General features: G+C 37.4%; 1 protein-coding gene and 1 pseudogene across 1 annotated transcript in view; both read right to left on the bottom strand.

Moving 5' to 3' along the window:
- The window catches only part of LOC129761883 (adenylosuccinate synthetase), a 39,481-nt gene extending 18,905 nt beyond the window's left edge, over nucleotides 1–20,576 (bottom strand). Inside the window, exon 1 of the mRNA XM_055759713.1 lies at nucleotides 20,013–20,576. Within this exon, the coding sequence (XP_055615688.1) occupies nucleotides 20,013–20,198 (186 nt within the window). The 5' untranslated portion in view covers nucleotides 20,199–20,576. The remainder of the gene's footprint in view (nucleotides 1–20,012) is intronic.
- Nucleotides 6,143–6,216, bottom strand: LOC129763760 (U4 spliceosomal RNA; annotated as a pseudogene).
- Nucleotides 20,577–21,412: the final 836 nt, after the last annotated feature.

Genomic DNA, 21,412 nt, shown 5'->3' with positions numbered 1-21,412 from the left:
AACAGAACACGTGTACACCTTGTTGGCGAATGCCTGATAACAATGAGATTAATATTCTGCAAAGGTGTTGCAGATCACTCCCTTCATTATTAGACGATGTTTTTATGCACAATCTTCGAAAAATAAAAAATTAACTTATTGTTTGTTCGAAATATTTCAAAAAACAACATCAAGTTCAATTGTCCCATGTAGATATTCTAGGCATAACTGTCCCACCATGAATTTTTAAGCCCATGGGCAAGATTGATTGATTCAATTGAGGGGATATTTCCACATTTCATTAACCAACAGTTTACTGCTTATAAAAAAACCCGGTGTATTGCTAAACTGGTATGCTCAAGCTTTTGATAGACAAATATGTTAAAAAACTTTGATTGCATTTTTCTCAGTTGCTGAGTTTGGAATATGGGACAACTATGCGTAAAACGGCAATTTAATTTTGCATGAAATACAAAGAATCCGTAATATTTAACAACATTGATGGAACCAAAAGAAAATGAGAAATCTGTCGGAATACAGATTGATTTGTAGTTATGGCAGCCCTGGTACCAGTGGACGGTGGATTGATTACAAAATATATTAAAAACATAGAGAAGAGACTCGAAAACAAATGTATCAGGAAATTTTGAAACCTGCTCAATTGTAATTTTTACTTTTTTATTTTTTTTTTTTAGTCGATAAATGAAACTAGGATTGGCCGCCTTGAAGCTCTGAGATGATCCGTCTCGATCGCGATTCAAGAGGCAGAAGAACGCTCGGAATAAACTCAATTTGATGCTTAAGTTGACCTGGTTTCATGAAAAAGCACAACCACCGGCTGCCCATCCACTAGGCGATGATGATTGTTGTACTTCCCCCAAAACTGATACATAGGTATAAAAATAACGAACGAACGATTAGACTAAAAGATGGCTTAACCCCGCACAAAACAAAAATGGGACGATGAAGGAGAGGAGCTAGATCATTTAACCAATTAGTAGCTCTTTTGATGCATCTAAACGAGAGAAATTCTTTCTGCTGCCAACAAGTGGTGGGCGGGCGAGGTTTTTTTTCCTTCTTTTTCAACATTTTATTTCCCACCCACGGCTCGCGTTACGTAATGACCTTTGTGTCTTTGCATCTATAGTCGAGCGGTGTTGTGTGTACGATCGCACATTTCTTGCATTTCGGTGAATTGTTGGTGAATGAATTCTTCTGACTTCACCTGCTAGACTTGTGTAGGTGAACTTGAGTAGTTCCTAGCATTACCAACCCTACGCTTGATGAGTGAGCTGAAATGGTGCATTTCGGAAAATCGCGCTCCGAAGCTTCCCTAGCATGAAGGTCTTGGCACGTTGACTCGGCTCCGATTTTGAGCGATAGATTCAGTTAGCCACCACCTACCCCTACCCAGAAAGAATGTTGCCCAGGATGACCAAAAACGTTCCCGACGTAAAGTGAACGTACCAATAATCTCGTCAAACGTAGAGATGGGCACGTTTCGCTGTTAGTAAAAAAAAAGCGAGATACTCGAGATAACGGCGCAATAACACAATGTATTTCAATCATTTCACAGCTCTTGGCAACGGTGGGGCAGTGATAATGGGCGTGTGCAATGTCGATCTGTCATTATCAGACGCTGCGATTAGATGCGGATGTGATTAGGACGAACCCGGTTTGTGTGGTCGTTTAATATAAACACAGACACATACGTCACTATGAATGAAGGAGCGGAGGGCTTGGTGAGCAGACCGCGATTTCCGCTATTATTTACATTCCATTGTACACAGTCAGCAAACATGAAATGGAAATCGCCATTTCTGGGGCTGAATACTGACGCCAGGCAGAAAGGAGATAAGCACTTCTGACAGACTCGACATCGGTGACGCGCTGGCCTTTCCAGATTAGTGTTCGTAATATGACTCGGACTGTTACGTTTCATGATAACCTAGGGTTCTGTGAAAGCATGCAATGCAATGACAACTGAATCGTTGTTCATCGTACTCAACCGTACTCAAGGTTCCCACAGTTCCGACCTCTGGGTTCTTCTTTCCAAAACTGAGAAAATACGATGGTGTTACTGTTCGTGTCAATTCGTTGACGTAGCATCTCTATGTAATCGAACGAAACACGTGAGGTTATCATCAGTTCAAAGTAACGGGATGCACTCCAGCGAAGTGTGGTAAGCGGAGCTCTGGAAATACACGTGATTATCGGGAGCGGGGTGTTAATATGGCGTAACAAAGTGCACCATACGCTGGGATTATTATACAAGTCATGGTGATTGGTTATGCAATGCCATAAACATTCCAGAGCACAAACGCTTTGTGCCAGACTTATTGCAAATGAGTACCAGAAGTGCATCAAAAGATAAGGAACCAGATATGGGCAGCACAATAGGTATAAGCTCTTTCCACTAACGCTGTTATTAAGTCAGCAGTATTATTTACGTGAGTAGTAAAACCTAATCAAATTCAAATTGAAACCACATGTCAGATTGCTTGAAAATGTGACAGGGTGGCCCATTTACATTTGTTCCCTAAGGGTTATGATTTTCGAATTCACCCGTACAAAACAACATGATGCTGCATTCATATCGAAATCTCGAACTTTGCCAGCTTTGCACAAGTTTACGAGTTTTCAAAGACTCCTCAGTGACGTTACCGGCAGTTCTGGCTGGCCACTTTTTACTGACCTTGGCACTATTTTGAGCCTAGTCACTAAAAAACCACTATTAGCACTGATTTTTTTCCATAACCACAAACAAAAAGTGGGGTAAAAAATAATCATCGCTGTGTAAAAATTTGTTTGAAATTGAGTTCCTCTGAATTACAGATTGAAGTGATACCATCGACTCCTATACTGCCGTGATATCGCAAAGTGACGCAAGCGCCAAAATTGACATTTTACTTTTTATGTTATAAATCGATAAAGAATACCAAATCCTTTCAAACGACTGCGAAGTTTCATAGAAATGTGTAAAAATGACCCCGTAAAAGCTTGAAAACGGAATGGCGTAAGCGCCATTTCCACTGTGATGTGGCGCAAGCGCCACTTCCCTTATAATGTGACGTAATTTGGAATCTGATGCGATATGATTTTTAATCCTTCCTGATGGCATAGAATGAACGAGAAGGGACAACAAATTTCAATTAACAACATCAATCAAGGGACAAAGCATCTTGACGATGTTCACTTACCTTACTTGCTCAATGTCTTTTTCGGATGAATTGAAGCTGAGAGTTGATCGAAGGGTAATGTCTAAAATCTCCATCGAAAGGGATCTTATAACAAAACTCAGAACATCCTCGCGTAAACTGTATTTGCTTTACATCGGATAATTTCGGACGGAATTATCTTATTCAACACGGATGTTTTCAATTGCATTTTGGATTGGAATAGAAGATGCTGTCCATAGTTGTTACAATCGAGCTCTCAACTACGTTGGCCCGCTCGACACACGCTACAAAGACGGAAAATGTGTAGAACTCTTCTCTCTGATGCTACCTCATGCTCCACTCAACGGTGGCATGTTGTAGAAAATATTTGGAAACAGATTCTCCCATACTTTGATGGATAAACACCAATCAGTTGTGGAAACAGCGATTAAAATTTGCTGTTTTCACAACAAACTGGCGTTGGTAACATAGCTTAAATAAAACTGCATTTTTTCAAAAATTGAGCCGATGGCAATGTTTTTCCATCAATTGTACACAATTTGTACAGATCAGATATTCGTAATGTACGCTTGTGCTGATTATACATGCAATTTTGCGAAAAGTCTCGTACTGAAAATTTCTCCCTCTGGCGCTTGCGTCACTTCGCGAGATTACAGCAGTATAGCCACTTGACGTAATCTCATCAATAAATAGACATTAAATTCAGTAAATATCTGGTGTAATTAATAATTATTAATACAAATTACAAAAACAATATTACTCTCTACAATTGTATTAGTCATTTTTATAACAATAACAACTTATGCAGTATTTTGAAAGTTTCAAATATGAACTTGTGTTATTAATAGGGGTTGATCTTTAGATCTCGTCGACCCCTGGGAAACCGATATTGACCCCAAGGGGTCGACATTGACCACTTTGAGAACCCCTGGTCTAGAATCTGAAGTTCCAGTTCAATATATTCCTGAATCACTGCCATTTAGCACCGAAACCATTGGGTATTCGAACAGGATAACGTATCGGTTCATAAAAGTCGGAAGACCTTTACATGGTTCGTTGACCTAGGGCTTCAGATTCTGGACTACCTTGTTTATGTGCCACTTTAAAACTCAATCAAGAACTTTTGGGGAGGGACAATACGAACAATAGATCAGCTAACAGGCAGTATGAAAGTTTTAAGGTTGTTTGAATCGATTCAAAACTATGGATGACCTATGAATTATACACTTGCTGTAATTTATGCGAAATTGTTGTGAATTTTGTTATAGAGTGCTAATGTTTCATCTGGTTAAATTGTTATGAAACAGTGAAACAAGGACTTAATAAAAATAACTGAACTCTAGAAATATTCACATTAAAGTAGTTGAAAATGGAATCTGAAAGAATACCATAAATTTTCTCAACTTAAAAACTGGAAATTTAAAAAAATCGATGATAATGCTGATGTTGAATGTGGGTCCTCGATAACCTGTAGGGTTTTAACGCATGACTGGGCTTCTATACCCGAAAGAACGTTAAATGCATATATGATCGTGAAATGAACGTTGCGACGCTACATGAACCAGCCGTATCTCGTACCAATCCTGAGGAACCTTTTTATGAAGGTGCACAGAGCATATGATAACGAAGAAGAGAAAGCGGAAGGAAGCAGAAAACCAGGACAAGAAGAACATAGTTGAACTGAAATTGACCATCGAAAAGAAAGAGGAACAGTTAAAAGCTTCACGCAGAGCAGAAGATGAGAAACGGCACACTGCTGACAAGTAACCTAACGCAAATGGAAAAGAAATTATGTAACTTATGTTTTTAAACATTTTACAGGATGAGTGCGGGTGCGGGTCCCCGATAATCGTTCGATTAATCGATTAATCGAATATTTCATAAATAAATTGTTTATTGATCGAACGAACACTGCGCAACCAATAATCGTAGCGAACGAACAAAATGTTTTCTATGGGGGGCGGCACGAAGCGTTTCTATGGTGAATAGGTACTCCTCCCCCTCTCTAAGGGGAGAAGAGGGGAGGGGCCTGTCTTTATTCTATCATATTTTCTGTATCAAACATTTATTCCATGTAACGGAGAAACATGTTATTTGCAAGTGGTTGAACGAGAATTGTGTCTGAAAATAATCTGATATTATATTGGTGAGTTTTGGTAGAAGTACTAGGATTTTTTTAGTAAAAGGTAAATTCAACGGGGTCGATTAGAAGATCAATCAATGAACAATTCTGCGATTGGACTTATGAACTTGCGCTTAGTAAGAAAACGTGAATGTTTGAATGCATTCATAACAAAAAACAAATTTTGGGCGAGACGTTTGCCGGGTCAGCTAGCGTGTTATAAATTTGCTCATGTTGCGCTCGCGTATAATCAGAATTTTACTTCATATGCAAATACACCTTCTTTATATATTTATATTTGCCATTGTTCATCGGAACACATCGTTCATACAATTTACTTCAGTATTGAATTGTTATTTCTTTCAAATGTTTTCTAAATCTCGTGTCAGTGAAGCGCCCAACAGTATGATAAGTGAATTGATCTATTTACGTACAAAAACCAAAACAAACTGTGTGATTTGGTCTTCTCACACAAACACTATTACCCCATGAAAACCCATGCTTCTACCTATTCTACTACAATGGATTCCTTCCACCTTCACCTTAAGTTCTGCGAAGGATTTGTTTTTGTTTCGGATTTCTTCTCTTCTATTCAGGGATGTCAGGCTTGAAGACATGTCTTCATTTTGAAGACATTTGACTTACTGTGAAGACATTTGATTTTGTGAAGACATTTCGAAGACATTATGAAATATGTGAAGACATTTCAGTATAATATCGGATGTGAATTTTTGAGAGATATTATTTTCATAAATTTCTTCTGGCCGGAAAGATCATCAAAAGAAGTAGGGCTTTTGTATCAGTGTCATTCGATCGCTTTTTTATCAGTGTCACTTGTTTACTTTTGTTCTTAGTAATCAACAGAGACTTTTCAACTAGCAATAATCACACCTCTGATAAACCTCAATGGTTATGATATCGCCACTGAGCAATGCTAGTCTCGGGGTCATTCACTCGCTTTTTTTAAACTTTTCCAAGCAGAAAATCCACAAGTGTATAGAATGAATTCAACAACGAGTGACTTTTAATGTCTCTAGAAGACATAAGTTCATTTGCACTAGAACATTTGAATGATTGTGTCATTGTACGTTTATAAATTTGGACCCATATTATACAATAGATTAACTTAGATCTTTCAAACGAAAGGTTTTCCGGTTACACTCCGTTTCAATAATCAGTTTCATGGATATGGTTTGAGCTACAACCAAAACTTTGAAGCTCAAATCAACAAATTGAGTTATGATAGTTCCGTTTTTGTGGAAAAACCGGGGCGATATTCACCCAAACAACCGTATATCAGGCTAATTATAATTTCTAAACTCATGAAATTTAGTTCGCAGTTGTGAAATATATTCTTTGTTCACATTTATTGAAACAAACTTCAAAACCTCAAGGCAAGTTTGGTGAAATGCGCTATAAAACAATGCCAATTAATATAAAAATTGAATAAGCTATCAAACTTTGTCCAAATTTATGCTATGAATTTTAGTTTTTTCAATAAGACTGTGAAGACATTTGAAGACATTTTTTCTTACCATGCGAAGACATTTGAAGACATTTTTAAGTACCTATGAAGACATTTGAAAAAATCACTTGGCATCCCTGCTTCTATTGAACCCAGTCTGACAACTTTAATCTCACAGTTAACCGGTTGCCCAGCGGTGTTGACAACTGCTATGCCCTCATATGACTCTGTTAATATACCACTTCTTGTTCTTGTTTGTTTTTAAGAGGCTTTAAACTTTGCAGTTACCACTCTTTAAAAAAAATGTCGGGGAAAATCCGTTTTAGAAACATTGATTGAAATTTTCACTTGAAGAGCTGCGAGCGTCCTTTCACATGCAAAATGAAACACTTTGACGGTATATAAACCGTTCAAGCAGTTTCAATCATCAAAGAAAGCATCGGCTTTCCAAATTGGAAGGAAACGACAGCAGAAATACACTCGATCTCGAACCGTTCACTGCAAATCCAAACGTCCGGAAGAGAGCAATCCTGCCAGACAGAATCATATACTTTCTCAAAATCTAGGGCAGTGGTACCCAACCTTTTTTCCAGAGGGGCCACAAACACGTTTTTAGTCATGGCATCGAGGGCCGCAAAAATAAATTAAAAAACTGTACATGGGTTATACCCTAAGTGGTGCGGACTCAATCCACTTCATTCTCAAGCAAATTCATGCATGTTTTCAAGCGATTTCTTGCAATAAATTCTCAGACCACCAGAGATGCCAGATTTACAAATATGTTTGTAAATTTACAGACATATCTGTAAAACATTCATCACATCTATTCATCACATCAAAAATATTTGACTCACCATATGACATTTTTCCATAGTTTTAATACAGACAAGTTATTATATTTAGTATATATCAATATTGTCTAACATGACGTTAGACAAGCGATACTCAACCTGCGGCCCGGCAGTCCTTCTTGTTGGCCCATCTGGTGTGTATGATGTTTGGAACTCATACACATAAGTACTTTTGCCTTGACATCATTGCAGACGAAAAAGAGGATACGGTTATTCACAATTAATGAACAATTGCATTCTCTGCAGGTAAGGAAAAATCTTGAACAAAAATTGTCTCTGATAATTATTTTCTGTTCTAGATAAGATTGTTTTGCTGAAATGCAAGGAGATTTATAGAAAAATAGTTAAGTTAGGGTCAGGACTATGTCTTCTAAGTATTTAAACAACATCGAATAAAAATTTTCATTCTATTTTCAACAACTTACATTTGCTTTCGAGTCTGCTTATGACGAAATATGGGTTACTGTTCGATATTGTTACGACAGACATAGTTCATGGCCGTGTGGTGATCTAAAACTTGTAGCCTTGCATGGCGGATGGAAAATATACACTGTATTTTTTTATAAATTTCATCAACGACAAGACCGCAAGCCTTGGTGGATGTCCAATATATCAACGGAGAAATACTGTTTTTTATAAAAATTAACAACGCGTATGTTTGTGTATGTATGTGTATGTATGTATGTGTAGATCGTTGAAACATTTAAACACACTTACAGCACATAAGTTATTAAGTGGTCCGAAAAATCTTTTTTTTCCACTTTTTCCCAAAAATGACAAATGAAAATTAATAACTTTTGAATCACTGAATCGATTTAGATGATCGACATATAAAATTGACCTAGCCTTTTATAAAAAAAAAATTAACTTGCGAAAAACATAATTATATTTTAGTAATTATTGATTGTAGTCGTTTTTTATATTTTTTTATATTTTTTCTTGAAAGCTGAGGAGTTTTTACACAACATATCTCGATATCAGGGTTGCTATTTTTTCGTTTTTTAGATATGATTTTTAAAAAAAATCATTTTTCCCCATTTGTCCAAAAATAACTTTTTGCAAAAAATCATAACATTTGAACTACTGAACCGATTTAGATGATCGATATATTAAATTGAAGCCAATAAGCAAAATTCACACTTGCGGGAAGATTGGATTCTAGTAGCATAGGTCTAGTTTAGTCACATATGAATATTGATCGAAGACTTAAAACATGTTAAATTTACAAAATTCTAACTTAATAACGATAATTATAGCATCTCTGATATCGAGATATGTTAGGTAAATAATCCTCAGCTTTCCATAATAAATATAAAAAAATATAACGCTCCTATCTTTAACCGAGAAAACTATGAAAAACTAACTCAATCCATAATTACAAAAACAAAATTCAATTTTTTCGCAAAAGTAATATTTTTTCAAAGAAAAATAACTCGTAAGCTTCAATTTGATATGTCGATGATATGAATCGGTCCAATAGTTCGAAAGTTATGACTTTTTGTAGTGGGAAAAATGGGGAAAATTGTTTTTCGAACCATCGATTAGTTTTGCAAAATCATATTCCAAAAACGAAAAAAATAGCATCTCTGATATCGAGATATTTTATGTAAAAAATTCTCAGCTTTCAATCCATATTAAAAATAGGATCCATATTATATGCAAGTTAAATATTTCTCAATTAAAGCTCATTGGCTTAAATTTGATATGTCGATCATCTAAATCATCTAATTCATCTAAATCGGTTGAGTGGTTCGAAAGTTATAAATTTTTGAAAAAAGTCATTTTGGGAAAAAGTGGAAAAAAATGATTTTTGGGATCACCCTAAAATGGAAATGGGCACCCTAATGACAAATTAAAAAAATACGAGTTTAATGTTTTGCGATAAAGAACAAAATTACCACTTTTGACGAAGATCTGAGAACCACTATATTAGTTTGGCATGGAATGGCTGTATATATATACAGAATACAATCTTACGTGCATCGTAATGTACAAAGTATTAATTAAAATTTACGTTAAAAGTCATTTCTATACATCTGCACACTTTTACAGATTTTTCCACATTTTTAACAGACATTCACATGTTTTTACAGACTTTTTTAAAAATCATCTGGCAGCTCTTCCTTCCACTTTTTATCGAATATTTCCAAATCGCAGGAGTAAACATTTACGTGACTCTGACTTTGTTTGTTTTTATTACGTTCGGAAAAACGTTATGACAAAGAGAGGGGACATTTAAAATGCGTTGCTCAGTGAAAGGCTGAGATGCTCTTTTAGAGATGCAATGGTTAATTAAACAATTGACGGAAAAATGTAGTTCGTTCATTTTATAATTTTACTTATTTTTGCCCTTGACAACAATACCTCTTTTATAGTGTATTTTTCATAAGAAAAATAACACTCCTGATCGTTGGATCTCTTTTGACATTTCAATTGGATCTTACTTGACAGCCGTTTTGATTCAGTCCGCACTACCTAGGTTATACCTATGATATAACCGCAAGGTTGACGTAGTACTGCCGTTGGCTTAGTAATCAATTGTATTTCTTCAATTAGCAATCATCCCACCTCGGATGTTCCTCATTGAGTACGATATCGCTGCTGCGCAGTGCTTCTTTTGTGTATTGATTAAAATAGCGAATGGATGAAACTATTTACGAATTCAATAGCAAACAAATCTCAATTTAAGTCAATTCATGCATTATGCTAGTAGTTATCGCAGCAAATAGTTATCAACATTGTGCCTAATCACCAAACGGTATGAGTAGAAGTTCAGTGAGCTGGCGACATGAAAGGATATCTTCCAATGCAGTCTTGAATAATCGAGCCAAAGCGTTGCATTTGTACCCGCTTTTGTAGGCCGTGATAGTAAAACGAATTCTGGAGTGTAAAAATATTTGAGGATATAAAAGTATTGCCGACTTGAATGTATCTGCAATGCCGATTCTCCCTACTTCTTGGTTTCGGAATCTGTATTGGAAAAACTCATTCCGGTTCGCAAAAATGCAAACGAGTACAAAAGAACTTGTAGTTTGCATCTTTCCCCAGGCTTCATGGTTTTGAAGTCTGTGTTATTGAAACATTCCAATTTGCAAGAACGCAAACGAGTAGGAATAGAGACGTCGGTTAATCGTTCGATTAATTCAAATAATCGAATATCTGAAATCATAATCGAGTAATTTTGTATCGAATAATTGAAAATCAAAATATGAATACATCGAATAATTATCACAGTAATCGCGATTAATGAAAAAAGGGATCTTTCTCAAGGTTAATGCATTTTTAGGTAAGAATAAGACTATATAATTTTTTTTATCCAACATTTTTTATCCAACCATGACACATCGACAACCCGATAGACCACGTGACCAGAAAGACAACATGATACGTGATCATTACAAGGAATAAATATTCGCTCGATTAATCGAATATTGAAAGATAATTATTCGAATGAATCGAATATTGAATAAATGAAAAATTTAGACATCACTAAGTACGAAAGTTCCCACTGCTTGCATCTAAATTTCTATGCCGATTTCCACAGGCTCCATGGTTTAGAAGTCTGTGTTAGGGAAACATTCCGATTTCCAGAAACGCAAGCGAGTACAAAAGCACCCGCAGCTTGCATTTAATTTGCTATGCCGATTTCCACAGGCTCCATGGTTTTGAAGTCTGCGTTGGGGAAACATCCATCCATTCCAGCGATCGTACCTCATTCGTTACGCAATCGTAACTGAGTGGATTTCCGAGCGGCACTCGCTTACATACCGATTGGTGTGATTTCAATAGCCGGTTTTGAAAGCAATTTTAGGGCTATTGAAATAAATTTTTAGATCAAAAAGTAACAAGCATATAACGCGTAGACATTTTATCTCTCGAATGAATTGTTTATTATACCATTTCGTTCAGTTGTTTAGGAGCTATTAACGCTCAAAATCTCGGTCTCCGGTGTAACGCTTTCGTTTTCGAAACTTTGAACTTACACCCCAATATAGGGATGAAAGACGTAGTCCTACGTCAAAAAGGATGGTATCCAAGACACGACCGCATTACTAATATAGGACTACGTTTCATTCTTGCATTTAACTTTTAAGTACAAACAATTGGTACCACAGACAAGCGACGTTGAATGAATGATTTCACTGAGTGAATTAACATGTACTGTTGATTGCTCGCTGTCTAGAGCGGTACTTAAAGGCTGAGCTTACTGAATTACCAAATAGTGTCACTTTGCAAAATTACATTTCCAACGCTACCAAAAATAACGCTCCAAAGAACACTCAGAACGGCAAATCTGATGTGTGGTGGGATGATGACGTCATTCAACTTTTAGCGCTGAGAAATACCTTCTACGCATCCGGCTTGAAATGCGCTGTACTTTGACGCCATCTTTATCCTGGACAACGAAGCTCGAATTAACGAAAATTAATTGATCGATCGGAGAGTCACCAATAAGTCATTCACTGTTACGGACAGCTGATGCTTATCGCGGATCGAGTTACAGATCCATAAGATAAGCAATATTTGAGATTATATTTAGAAAAGACCTCCAAGCGAGGTATAGAAACGTTTAGAAAGGACCAATGTAAGGCAATTAAAAGATGTAAGAGCTCAAGTGTTTTGTTAGGCTAGAAAACGCTTGTAGTTCGAAATTATTGCCGGTCATAAATTCAGAATGGACGAATATTTAAATAGCGTCCGGTAAACAATTTAATGCATGCATCATTTAGGATGCATTTTTATTACCCTTTTCCATCCCTAGCTGCGCTCAGCCAGATACACCAGCAGGGTGTAATAAAATAAAAGGATGTTATTTAGAGCGAAGGATGGAAAGGGGAAATCCAAGAATAAGATAGGCGCACCGACGAGGTGCTATAAACTTAAGGTATTTTCTTAGGGTAGTGCAGCCGTCTCAGACTGCACGTTACCATACGCTAGAAGAAGGGACAAGGAAGGTAGATGATCTAAACGAAACCGATATGTTATCGGTTTTCAAGAGAGAGAGAGGAGATGTTCCTCGTCAATCTTAGTTTAAGGAACCATGTATATATTGTGAAACTTTTGAATAAATTTTTTAGTATTGTAACAGAACTCACGCGAAAGCGTTAAAATTTTTCTTTCAATAGAGAAATTTTTCATGGTGGCTCCAGAGAGGAGCAGTGAAGATTTCCAAAGTGGAAAAAAGTGAAACTCGCGAACTCTTCTCGACAGTGGATGCGAGAAGTGATAATTCGCGAACTATTTATCGGCAGTGGATGCCAACAGTGTTAATCGCGAATAAAAAGTCTTTTTCAAAGTTAATTCGCGAACTCTTCAAATAGCAGTGGATGCCAAAAGTGAAACTCTTCTCGGCAGTGGATGCGAGAAGTGATAATTCGCGAAAATTTATCGGCAGTGGATGCCAACAGTGTTAATCGCGAATAAAAAGTCTTTTTCAAAGTTAATTCGCGAACTCTTCAAATAGCAGTGGATGCCAAAAGTGAAACTCTTCTCGGCAGTGGATGCGAGAAGTGATAATTCGCGAAAATTTATCGGCAGTGGATGCCAACAGTGTTAATCGCGAATAAAAAGTCTTTTTCAAAGTTAACTCGCGAACTCTTCTCAGCAGTGGATGCGAGAAGTGATAATTCGCGAAAATTTATCGGCAGTGGATGCCAACAGTGTTAATCGCGAATAAAAAGTCTTTTTCAAAGATAATTTGCGAACTCTTCAATCGGCAGTGGATGCCAAAAGTGTTTCTTTCAACCGAAATAAACATTGTGAATTGATTAAGAAACCGGCAGTGGATGCCAAAAGTGTTCCTTTCAAACGGAGACAAATATAAGTGAATTAACCAGCAAAAACCTTAAGCAGCAGTAGACGCAGCAGCACCAGCAGTAGCACCACCAGAGGTGACAACAACATCCGAGCCAGAAGGCCTCCCAGGACAAGGAGAGAATCGCCCAAGCACCAATACGGAAAGACGGAGATAGGACCGGATCAACAAAAAAGGTGTGATTTTTCCATTTTAGTTTAGTCATGTCTTATCAATTCATTAGGAATAAGAATGGCAATTGCCGCTTGTGCAATGAGCCTGATTCTAGGGACGATTTAGTCGCGTGCGATGAATGTGACCGATGGTTCCATTTGACATGCGCAGGCCTAAATAAAAAACCTAAACAAACAGAAAGATGGATATGCCCCAAATGCAAGACCATAGAGAACGAATTGTTAAGACTTCAAAAAACACAACCAACACCAATAGAAGAGATGATGAATATCCATAGAGAATCTATGCGGGCTCTAGTAGAAACTCTTAAAATTAAGAACGAGGGTAGAGAAGAAACCCCTGATTCAAATAGACTGTTACACCGGCAATCTCTCTTAGACCTCCCCTATTTTGATGGGTCATATAAGATATGGCCTAGATTTAAAATAACGTTCGAAGAAACTACCCTTCAAGGAAACTTTTCCGATTTAGAAAATATAAATCGTTTACAGAAATATCTCAAAGGAGACGCGCTGAAATTAGTGAGCGCTCTTTTAATCGATAAAGCTAATGTTCCAAAAATAATGGAAAAACTAAATCTACGGTTCGGAAATCCCGAAACCATTTATTCGAATTTATTGAAGGAAACGCTAAATGCGAGGAATCCACATTTTGGATCACCCCAAACAATGATTGATTTTGTAACATCGCTTGATTGTTTCGTGACAAATATAAAAATACTAAAACACGATGAATATCTCAATGATCCTAGATTGATTCGTGATTTAGTTTTAAAACTTCCAAACGACTTGCATCATCAATGGATCAAGTTTGTAGCTGATACAAAGAAAACAAGAGATATAATTGATCCATTTATACCGACGCTAGAGGACCTTTATAATTGGTTAAAACCTCAAGAAGAGTTGGCCACGATGCTACAGTCGGAGAGGAAAGAAAAACCTCAAAAGAGCAATAAGAATACCACGTTCATATGCCAATTCTTCTCACCCAAAAGAACGAGAACTACATGTCTTCGTTGATGCATCTGAGAATGCTTATGCAGCAGCAGTATACTTAAGGAGTGTATATGAGTCACACATTGATGTCAATATCGTGGCTGCCAAGGCAAGAGTCGCACCAACTAAAATGCTTTCCATACCACGACTCGAATTACAAGCCGCTGTATTAGGAAGCAGATTGGCTAAGACAGTAAAAAACGAGCTACGTCTATCAATAGATAGAGTAGTATTTTGGTCAGATTCCAAAACTGTATTAGCATGGATTCGTTCAGAACCACGCAAGTACAAACAGTTTGTTGCCTTACGGATAGGAGAAATATTAGAAACCACATACGTAAACCAGTGGAAATGGGTGAATAGTAGGAATAATCCAGCGGATGAAGCTACGAAATTATCAAATAGTAATTCAATCTGGTTTACAGGCCCACAGTTCTTATATGATAATGAAGAAAACTGGCCAAATGAAGTTCAGAGAAGCGACACTGACGAAGAATTAAGACCACTGCACACTATTCAATCGAAAGAGTTTAGTGGTCTGAAAAGCATTCACATAAATTGGTGTTCGGATTTTGTGAGATTGAAGCGTTCTGTTGCAATTGCATTCAAATATATCGATTGGCTGAAATCAAAATGCAGGAACCAAAGCTTCAATAAAAATATTGACAAGGAGGACCTGGATTATGCTGAGCTCGTTTTAATATATAAGGCTCAATGGGAGTCATATCCCAAAGAAATGGAACTCTTACAAAATAAAATGAAAATTCATAAGGGAAGTGAAATTCGAGCACTTAGCCCGGAAATTTGCACGGATGGAATAATGAGATCAAAGGGACGTATTGAGAACGCTAACTGTTTACCAACTTCAGCCAGAACACCTATCATTCTGTCCTACAAGCATTATGTGAGCACTTTGATATTACGTCATTATCACGAAAAATATCGACATAAAAACCTGGAGACTGCCATAGCGGCAGTGCGACAAAAATTCTGGATAACAAACATCAGAGTTGCTATTAAGACAGTTAGAAGGAAGTGCCAATTTTGTAAAAATATGTCTGCGGAGCCAATTCCTCCAATGATGGCAGCCCTACCACGTTCTAGAACTACACCATATTGTAAGCCATTCACGTATACAGGCACAGATTATTTCGGCCCTTATGGCGTGTCTATTGGAAGACGCACTGAAAAACGTTGGGGATGTTTGTTTACTTGTATGACAACAAGAGCAGTACATCTCGAATTAGCACAAGATATGAGCTCAGACTCTTTTATTATATGTTTCCGAAATTTACAATATCGTAGAGGTAAAGTGCAAGAGTTGTTCAGCGACAATGGAACTAATTTCATTGGAGCAAGAAACGAATTTGAGAAAATTCTTAGAAGGCTATCAGACGACGGAGTCAAATGGCATTTTAATCCTCCCGCTTCACCGCATTTCGGTGGAGTATGGGAAAGAATGGTGAGAGAAGTTAAAAGCCTTTTACCTCAAAAACAAGAAACCATACCAGAGTATGAACTTAGAACCATACTAACCGAAGTTGAATTCCTCATTAACAATCGCCCGTTAACGCATATTCCTTTAGATACAGAAGACGATGAGGTTTTAACTCCTAATCACTTTCTGTTAGGTTGCGCTGGTGAAGCTGTCATTACGATCGACGACGTTTCCAAAGCAGAAGCAACTCGTCAACACTGGAAAAGAGCGCAATCAATTGTTAAGGGATATTGGAATCGGTGGATAAAAGAATACCTCCCAACCCTAACTAAAAGAAATAAATGGTTGGAGAAGACTAAACCTATAAAGGTAGGGGATATCGTGGTTTTTGCCGATGAAGAAAAGAAAGGTAAATGGCATAAGGGCAAGGTGATAAGAACAACAACTAATATGGATGGGCAAGTTAGATCCGCTACCGTGGAAACAATTAAAGGTGAAATTACTAGACCAGCTGTAAAATTAGCAGTATTAGATGTAAGTAAGAACAATGAAATCGAGAGCTCAAAAGATACCACTATTTCCTCACCACCTCTTAACTTTGTTGGAGTAATTAAAAGTGCCCCAGGGAGTAAAGAGGAAATTAAGGGACCGCGAAATCCTCAAGAATGGGGAGTAAGAAAAACGGTTAACATCGAGCATGTAAAAGAGCTGGCGTCAAAATTGAAACCGAAGCCACAAACAAAAAAGAAAGTCATAGGTAAAATAAGACCATATACCGGCACGATACAAAAGGCTATCGTAACCGCAATGGCAATTCTAGTACTGGTAAATTTGACAAATGCCGTCAACATCCAGCCTATTGAGGAAGGGGGTTTAATGTTTGATCATGTTGGGTCATGTATAGTAAAGCGAGGAATTTGGAGGACAAATATTGTATCCAACTTAATTCCTAACGACGATATTTCTATGCTAGACTCTATTCATTCGAACTTAGAAAGAACCTTGAAGTTCATGGGGAATGTAACTCAAGACAGCGCTTTGACAGAACTTGTAATGTCGATAGAACGACAATGTAACAATGCAAAACAAGAAATAAATTTTTTATCACGATCAAAAAGGAGTCGTGGAATACTTGGGTTTTTGAAAGACCTGTTATTTGGGAGTAATGATGTGGAAGACGAAGTACAGTCTTTGCGTATTCACGAAGAGCAAAAACTTCATGATATCTCACAAACCATGAGACTATTGAATCAAAGAAGCAAAAATATGGGAGATGAATTAAGCGTAAGAATTCGTAGACTAAATGAAGGAATGTTATCTTTGAAGGGAAAGTATTCCGAAGAAAGAACTAATATATTCGCAAGAAAATGTTTTGAGACCACAACGTTAGCTTTGCAATTGATTGATGGCATAACTCGAAAATACAGGATAATTAAGACTCACCCTTTAGCCGAAAATGAAATGCAAAAGGCAATTCAAAATATAAAGAAGCAATTACCAGAAGGATACTCAATCCTTAGAGACCCACCTGCAGTTAAATACAACATTAAAATTGAAAATGGAACAGTAAATATAATAATGGAAAATGTAATTATTAATAAGGAAAACTTCGAAGTATTCAATGTAATCCCTATTCCTGAAAATGGAAGTGTTATAAAAATAGATCACCATGTAATAGCAATTAATAATAAACATGAATTTTTTTACCCAGATGGAAATTTAATAAAGCTTAATGAAAGTCATTATGTGGTAAATCAGCCAGAATTAACCAGAGTTCCAGATTGCATAGCTGGAGCATTACTTCATGAAACGATAAAACAAAAATGTTCAACAAAGATGATGGAAGAACCATACACCATGTTAACAAAATTGAATAAGATCAACTCTATATTGTACACAACGAGCGACCCTAGCAAGATAATAATCCATTGTAATAATGTAGCCATGTCACCGCCTTATAAGAACGCGATCATAGAACTGTTCCCAGATTGTAAGATCCTAACAGAAAAAACTATTCGTTATGCCCAAATATCTGGACATAACAGGGAAGCTAGAATATTTTTTAAACCTATTCAGAAACTACCATATGTACTAGAAAAACCAAACATAAATGAAAATTTGAATACAACTATCTCGAGTAGAAATCCATATGAAAAGGTAGATATAAAGGATACAGTAATACCTGAAGACGATTTTATAAAAAAGAAACACGTATATACATTTGGAGGTACCATAACTGTTATTTCAATGATTATAATAGTAGGAATTTACGTATACATAAAATTAAAGAGAAGAAGTAATAGACAAAATAATAGAAGAAATGATGATCCGCCTTCGTTATTAGACATGATACGGCTAAATAGAGTTCAGGAAGAATCAAGAAATATTCCTATTATTTTAAACCGTGATAGTTGTCTATAATTGAGTAAATCTATGTAGTAGATTTACGGAGTCCGGAATGTTACGGACAGCTGATGCTTATCGCGGATCGAGTTACAGATCCATAAGATAAGCAATATTTGAGATTATATTTAGAAAAGACCTCCAAGCGAGGTATAGAAACGTTTAGAAAGGACCAATGTAAGGCAATTAAAAGATGTAAGAGCTCAAGTGTTTTGTTAGGCTAGAAAACGCTTGTAGTTCGAAATTATTGCCGGTCATAAATTCAGAATGGACGAATATTTAAATAGCGTCCGGTAAACAATTTAATGCATGCATCATTTAGGATGCATTTTTATTACCCTTTTCCATCCCTAGCTGCGCTCAGCCAGATACACCAGCAGGTGATCGTTCGCTAACTGGTTCTGGTTTGACTGGTCCTTGATTATGATTATCATGGTTTGATTTATAGACCTTAAAATTTCTCAGCTCAGTCGCATATAGCCTTGAAAAGACCAATTTAGAAAACTAAACCAAACTATCGACCTTGAGAAAAGCCATCTGGATAACTTCGCACACGTCTGGTCGCTAGCTGGATGACCGATGAATCGTGAATGCTGTGAAATCGCGAATAACTAAATTGAAAACGGGAGGAGCTTAAATAATGATATCTGAGGTCTTAGTTATTGTTAGACATACAAAATAGTGGAAAATGAAGTAACACCAGATGGGCCAACCAAAAAAGGGCCCGTCGGGCCGCAAGTTGATTGTGGCTGGCCTAGGGGATTTCCTGCTTGATATTAATGAGCTGGCGGTTAGTCGGGTGACTTTTTTTAACCAACTTGTTCCTGTAGAATTATTTCGGTTTTCAATCTCAACAGAATTACTCTTTCGAGGCTAAATAAGTGAACTATTCAGGTTGGTTGATTATTTTCGAGACAGATGATGTTTTCATTTGCTTTTCTGTTCCTCTTTTTACAATTTTTGACTACAACATTCATGAGAATTGTTATTTTGGCCGTACAAACATTCGTATCGTTGATGCACACGTTAGTGTTATGAAAGAAAAGAAAAACCGGTGCATCTTAACATTAGAAATCAAGAAAACCAACAGTGGAATAATTTACGCATGAGTTTTATGTAAGACATTACCAACCCTCATACAAAGTATAAAAAGCTCTCCTCCCACATCCGACGCAAAACGACGCAAAACAGAGCAAGTGTTATTCGAAACATGTGTCTCTAGGTAAGAGGGGCAGAACGAAAGCAAGTCTGTAATATGGAGAGTCTTCCATTGAGGGTATCATTCTGTTTTACGTCCATTTTGTCACTTAAATGACGCAATTCCGAATCTGCACACTCATCGATGATTTCGCAATCGAAATGTACACAGTCGGACCCTTGTCATGTGAACGATTTGTGGCGAGTAATTGACTACTGGATATCAACCATGTGATCTTGCCCACAATTAGAGTCGAATCGTAGTTATTACGGAATGTGCAAAAGCAGCCGGCACCATGGATGTTTCCTCCGTTTGTTTTCATCTCATCCTTCGTCATGTGAACAACTTCATAGTCCTGCATCGGACTGAAGAACGCAAAACGAGGCGACTTACCTGGCAGCGACAGACGATGTCCGCTTCAGTGGCCAGCATGTCTACCACTTTTCCCTTGCCCTCATCGCCCCACTGAGCGCCAAGGACAACCGTCACCTTCGAGAGGTCCGGATTTAAGCGGCGTTGATGCATTTCCTCGTGATTGATTTGAGCACCAATCTCTCCATTCACAGCCACTTGCGACATTTTTCTCCAGTATGATTGTGTCCGGAAGATAAAAAATCGCTCAGCAAATCAATCGATTTTCACACTGACTATTCAGAACACGTCGAGCACACGGAAGCCCGAGTTCAAACGCAATAGAAAATCAGAGGAACTAAACTAAAATTACACTCAAGAACTGTAACACCGGAAGTAACACTAGCATTTAATTATCACCGCTGACTGCCCTTTGAAATATAGCCTCGAAGGACTTACACAATCACAATAATCACGGGGGGGAAACAGCTGCTTACGCTTTTTCAAAGGGCCCCGAACCACGAGTCACACCGCGAAAAGCGAGGAAATCAGACTGACATCTAAGAACGGCACACAGCACCGAGCAAAAATTATGAAAGAATTGAAAAGCACGCGCGCATGCAACGAAGAACTCCACGGGGGATTACGGGGGCGACAACGGGCTCGCCAACTGTCAACACTGCCAGCATCGATGTTTTTCCTGTAGCGTAAGCCGGGATGACACCAAATTGCTTGTTCGATTATCAGTCAATTCTCGCGTAACTTTTGAAAAGGTCCTATGTAACAAATGTAAACAAATCGAGTTAATGGATGCACGCTATTAGTTTTCAATCATTGAATGCATTACAAAAACAATCGTTCACGTATCTATCTTCTTCATCTTTTAATCGCCGATGCAAAAAATATCCAATGTACAGATTCGGATTTTAAGCACTCGGCTGTTACTTCAGACGCCTCTTTCCTCCGACGCTCGAAACGTCCGAAGTAACAAAGCAATCAAAACAACACGAAGTCGTACTTCGGTCGTTTTGAGTTTTTGTTTCTTTCAGGTGTTGTTATCTATGTCAGTGCAATTCAACGAGTGATGACAATAATAATCTGTCTTTAGAATGAAATGCTGATGTTTCGATTGTTCTTCAGTAGTTAGTTTCAAATTCTTATCGTGAAACGTAATATGTCCAATGTGCAAACAGGGGCAGTCAAAACGTCCAACGTAACATTTTTCGCTCCGAGGCTTCAAATTTAAGCTCAAATCACGGAACAACTGTTACGATTGGTTTTTCAGAGTTATTATTGACTGCTAGTGGTAAAAGTAGTGATAATGATCGATACCTTTTAAGACAATTCGCGGAATAATGTTCGGGTCTTCAACTTCATTTTTCTCAAGTTGACGAAAATGTTACATTGGACCTTTTCAAAAGTTACGCAAGAATTCATGCTTG

This window comes from Toxorhynchites rutilus, chromosome 1 (genome assembly GCF_029784135.1).
Source record: "Toxorhynchites rutilus septentrionalis strain SRP chromosome 1, ASM2978413v1, whole genome shotgun sequence".
NCBI classification, from domain to species: Eukaryota; Metazoa; Arthropoda; class Insecta; order Diptera; family Culicidae; genus Toxorhynchites; species Toxorhynchites rutilus.
Note: the sequence above shows the minus strand (reverse complement) of the source record. Positions and strands in the feature narration are given on the sequence as shown.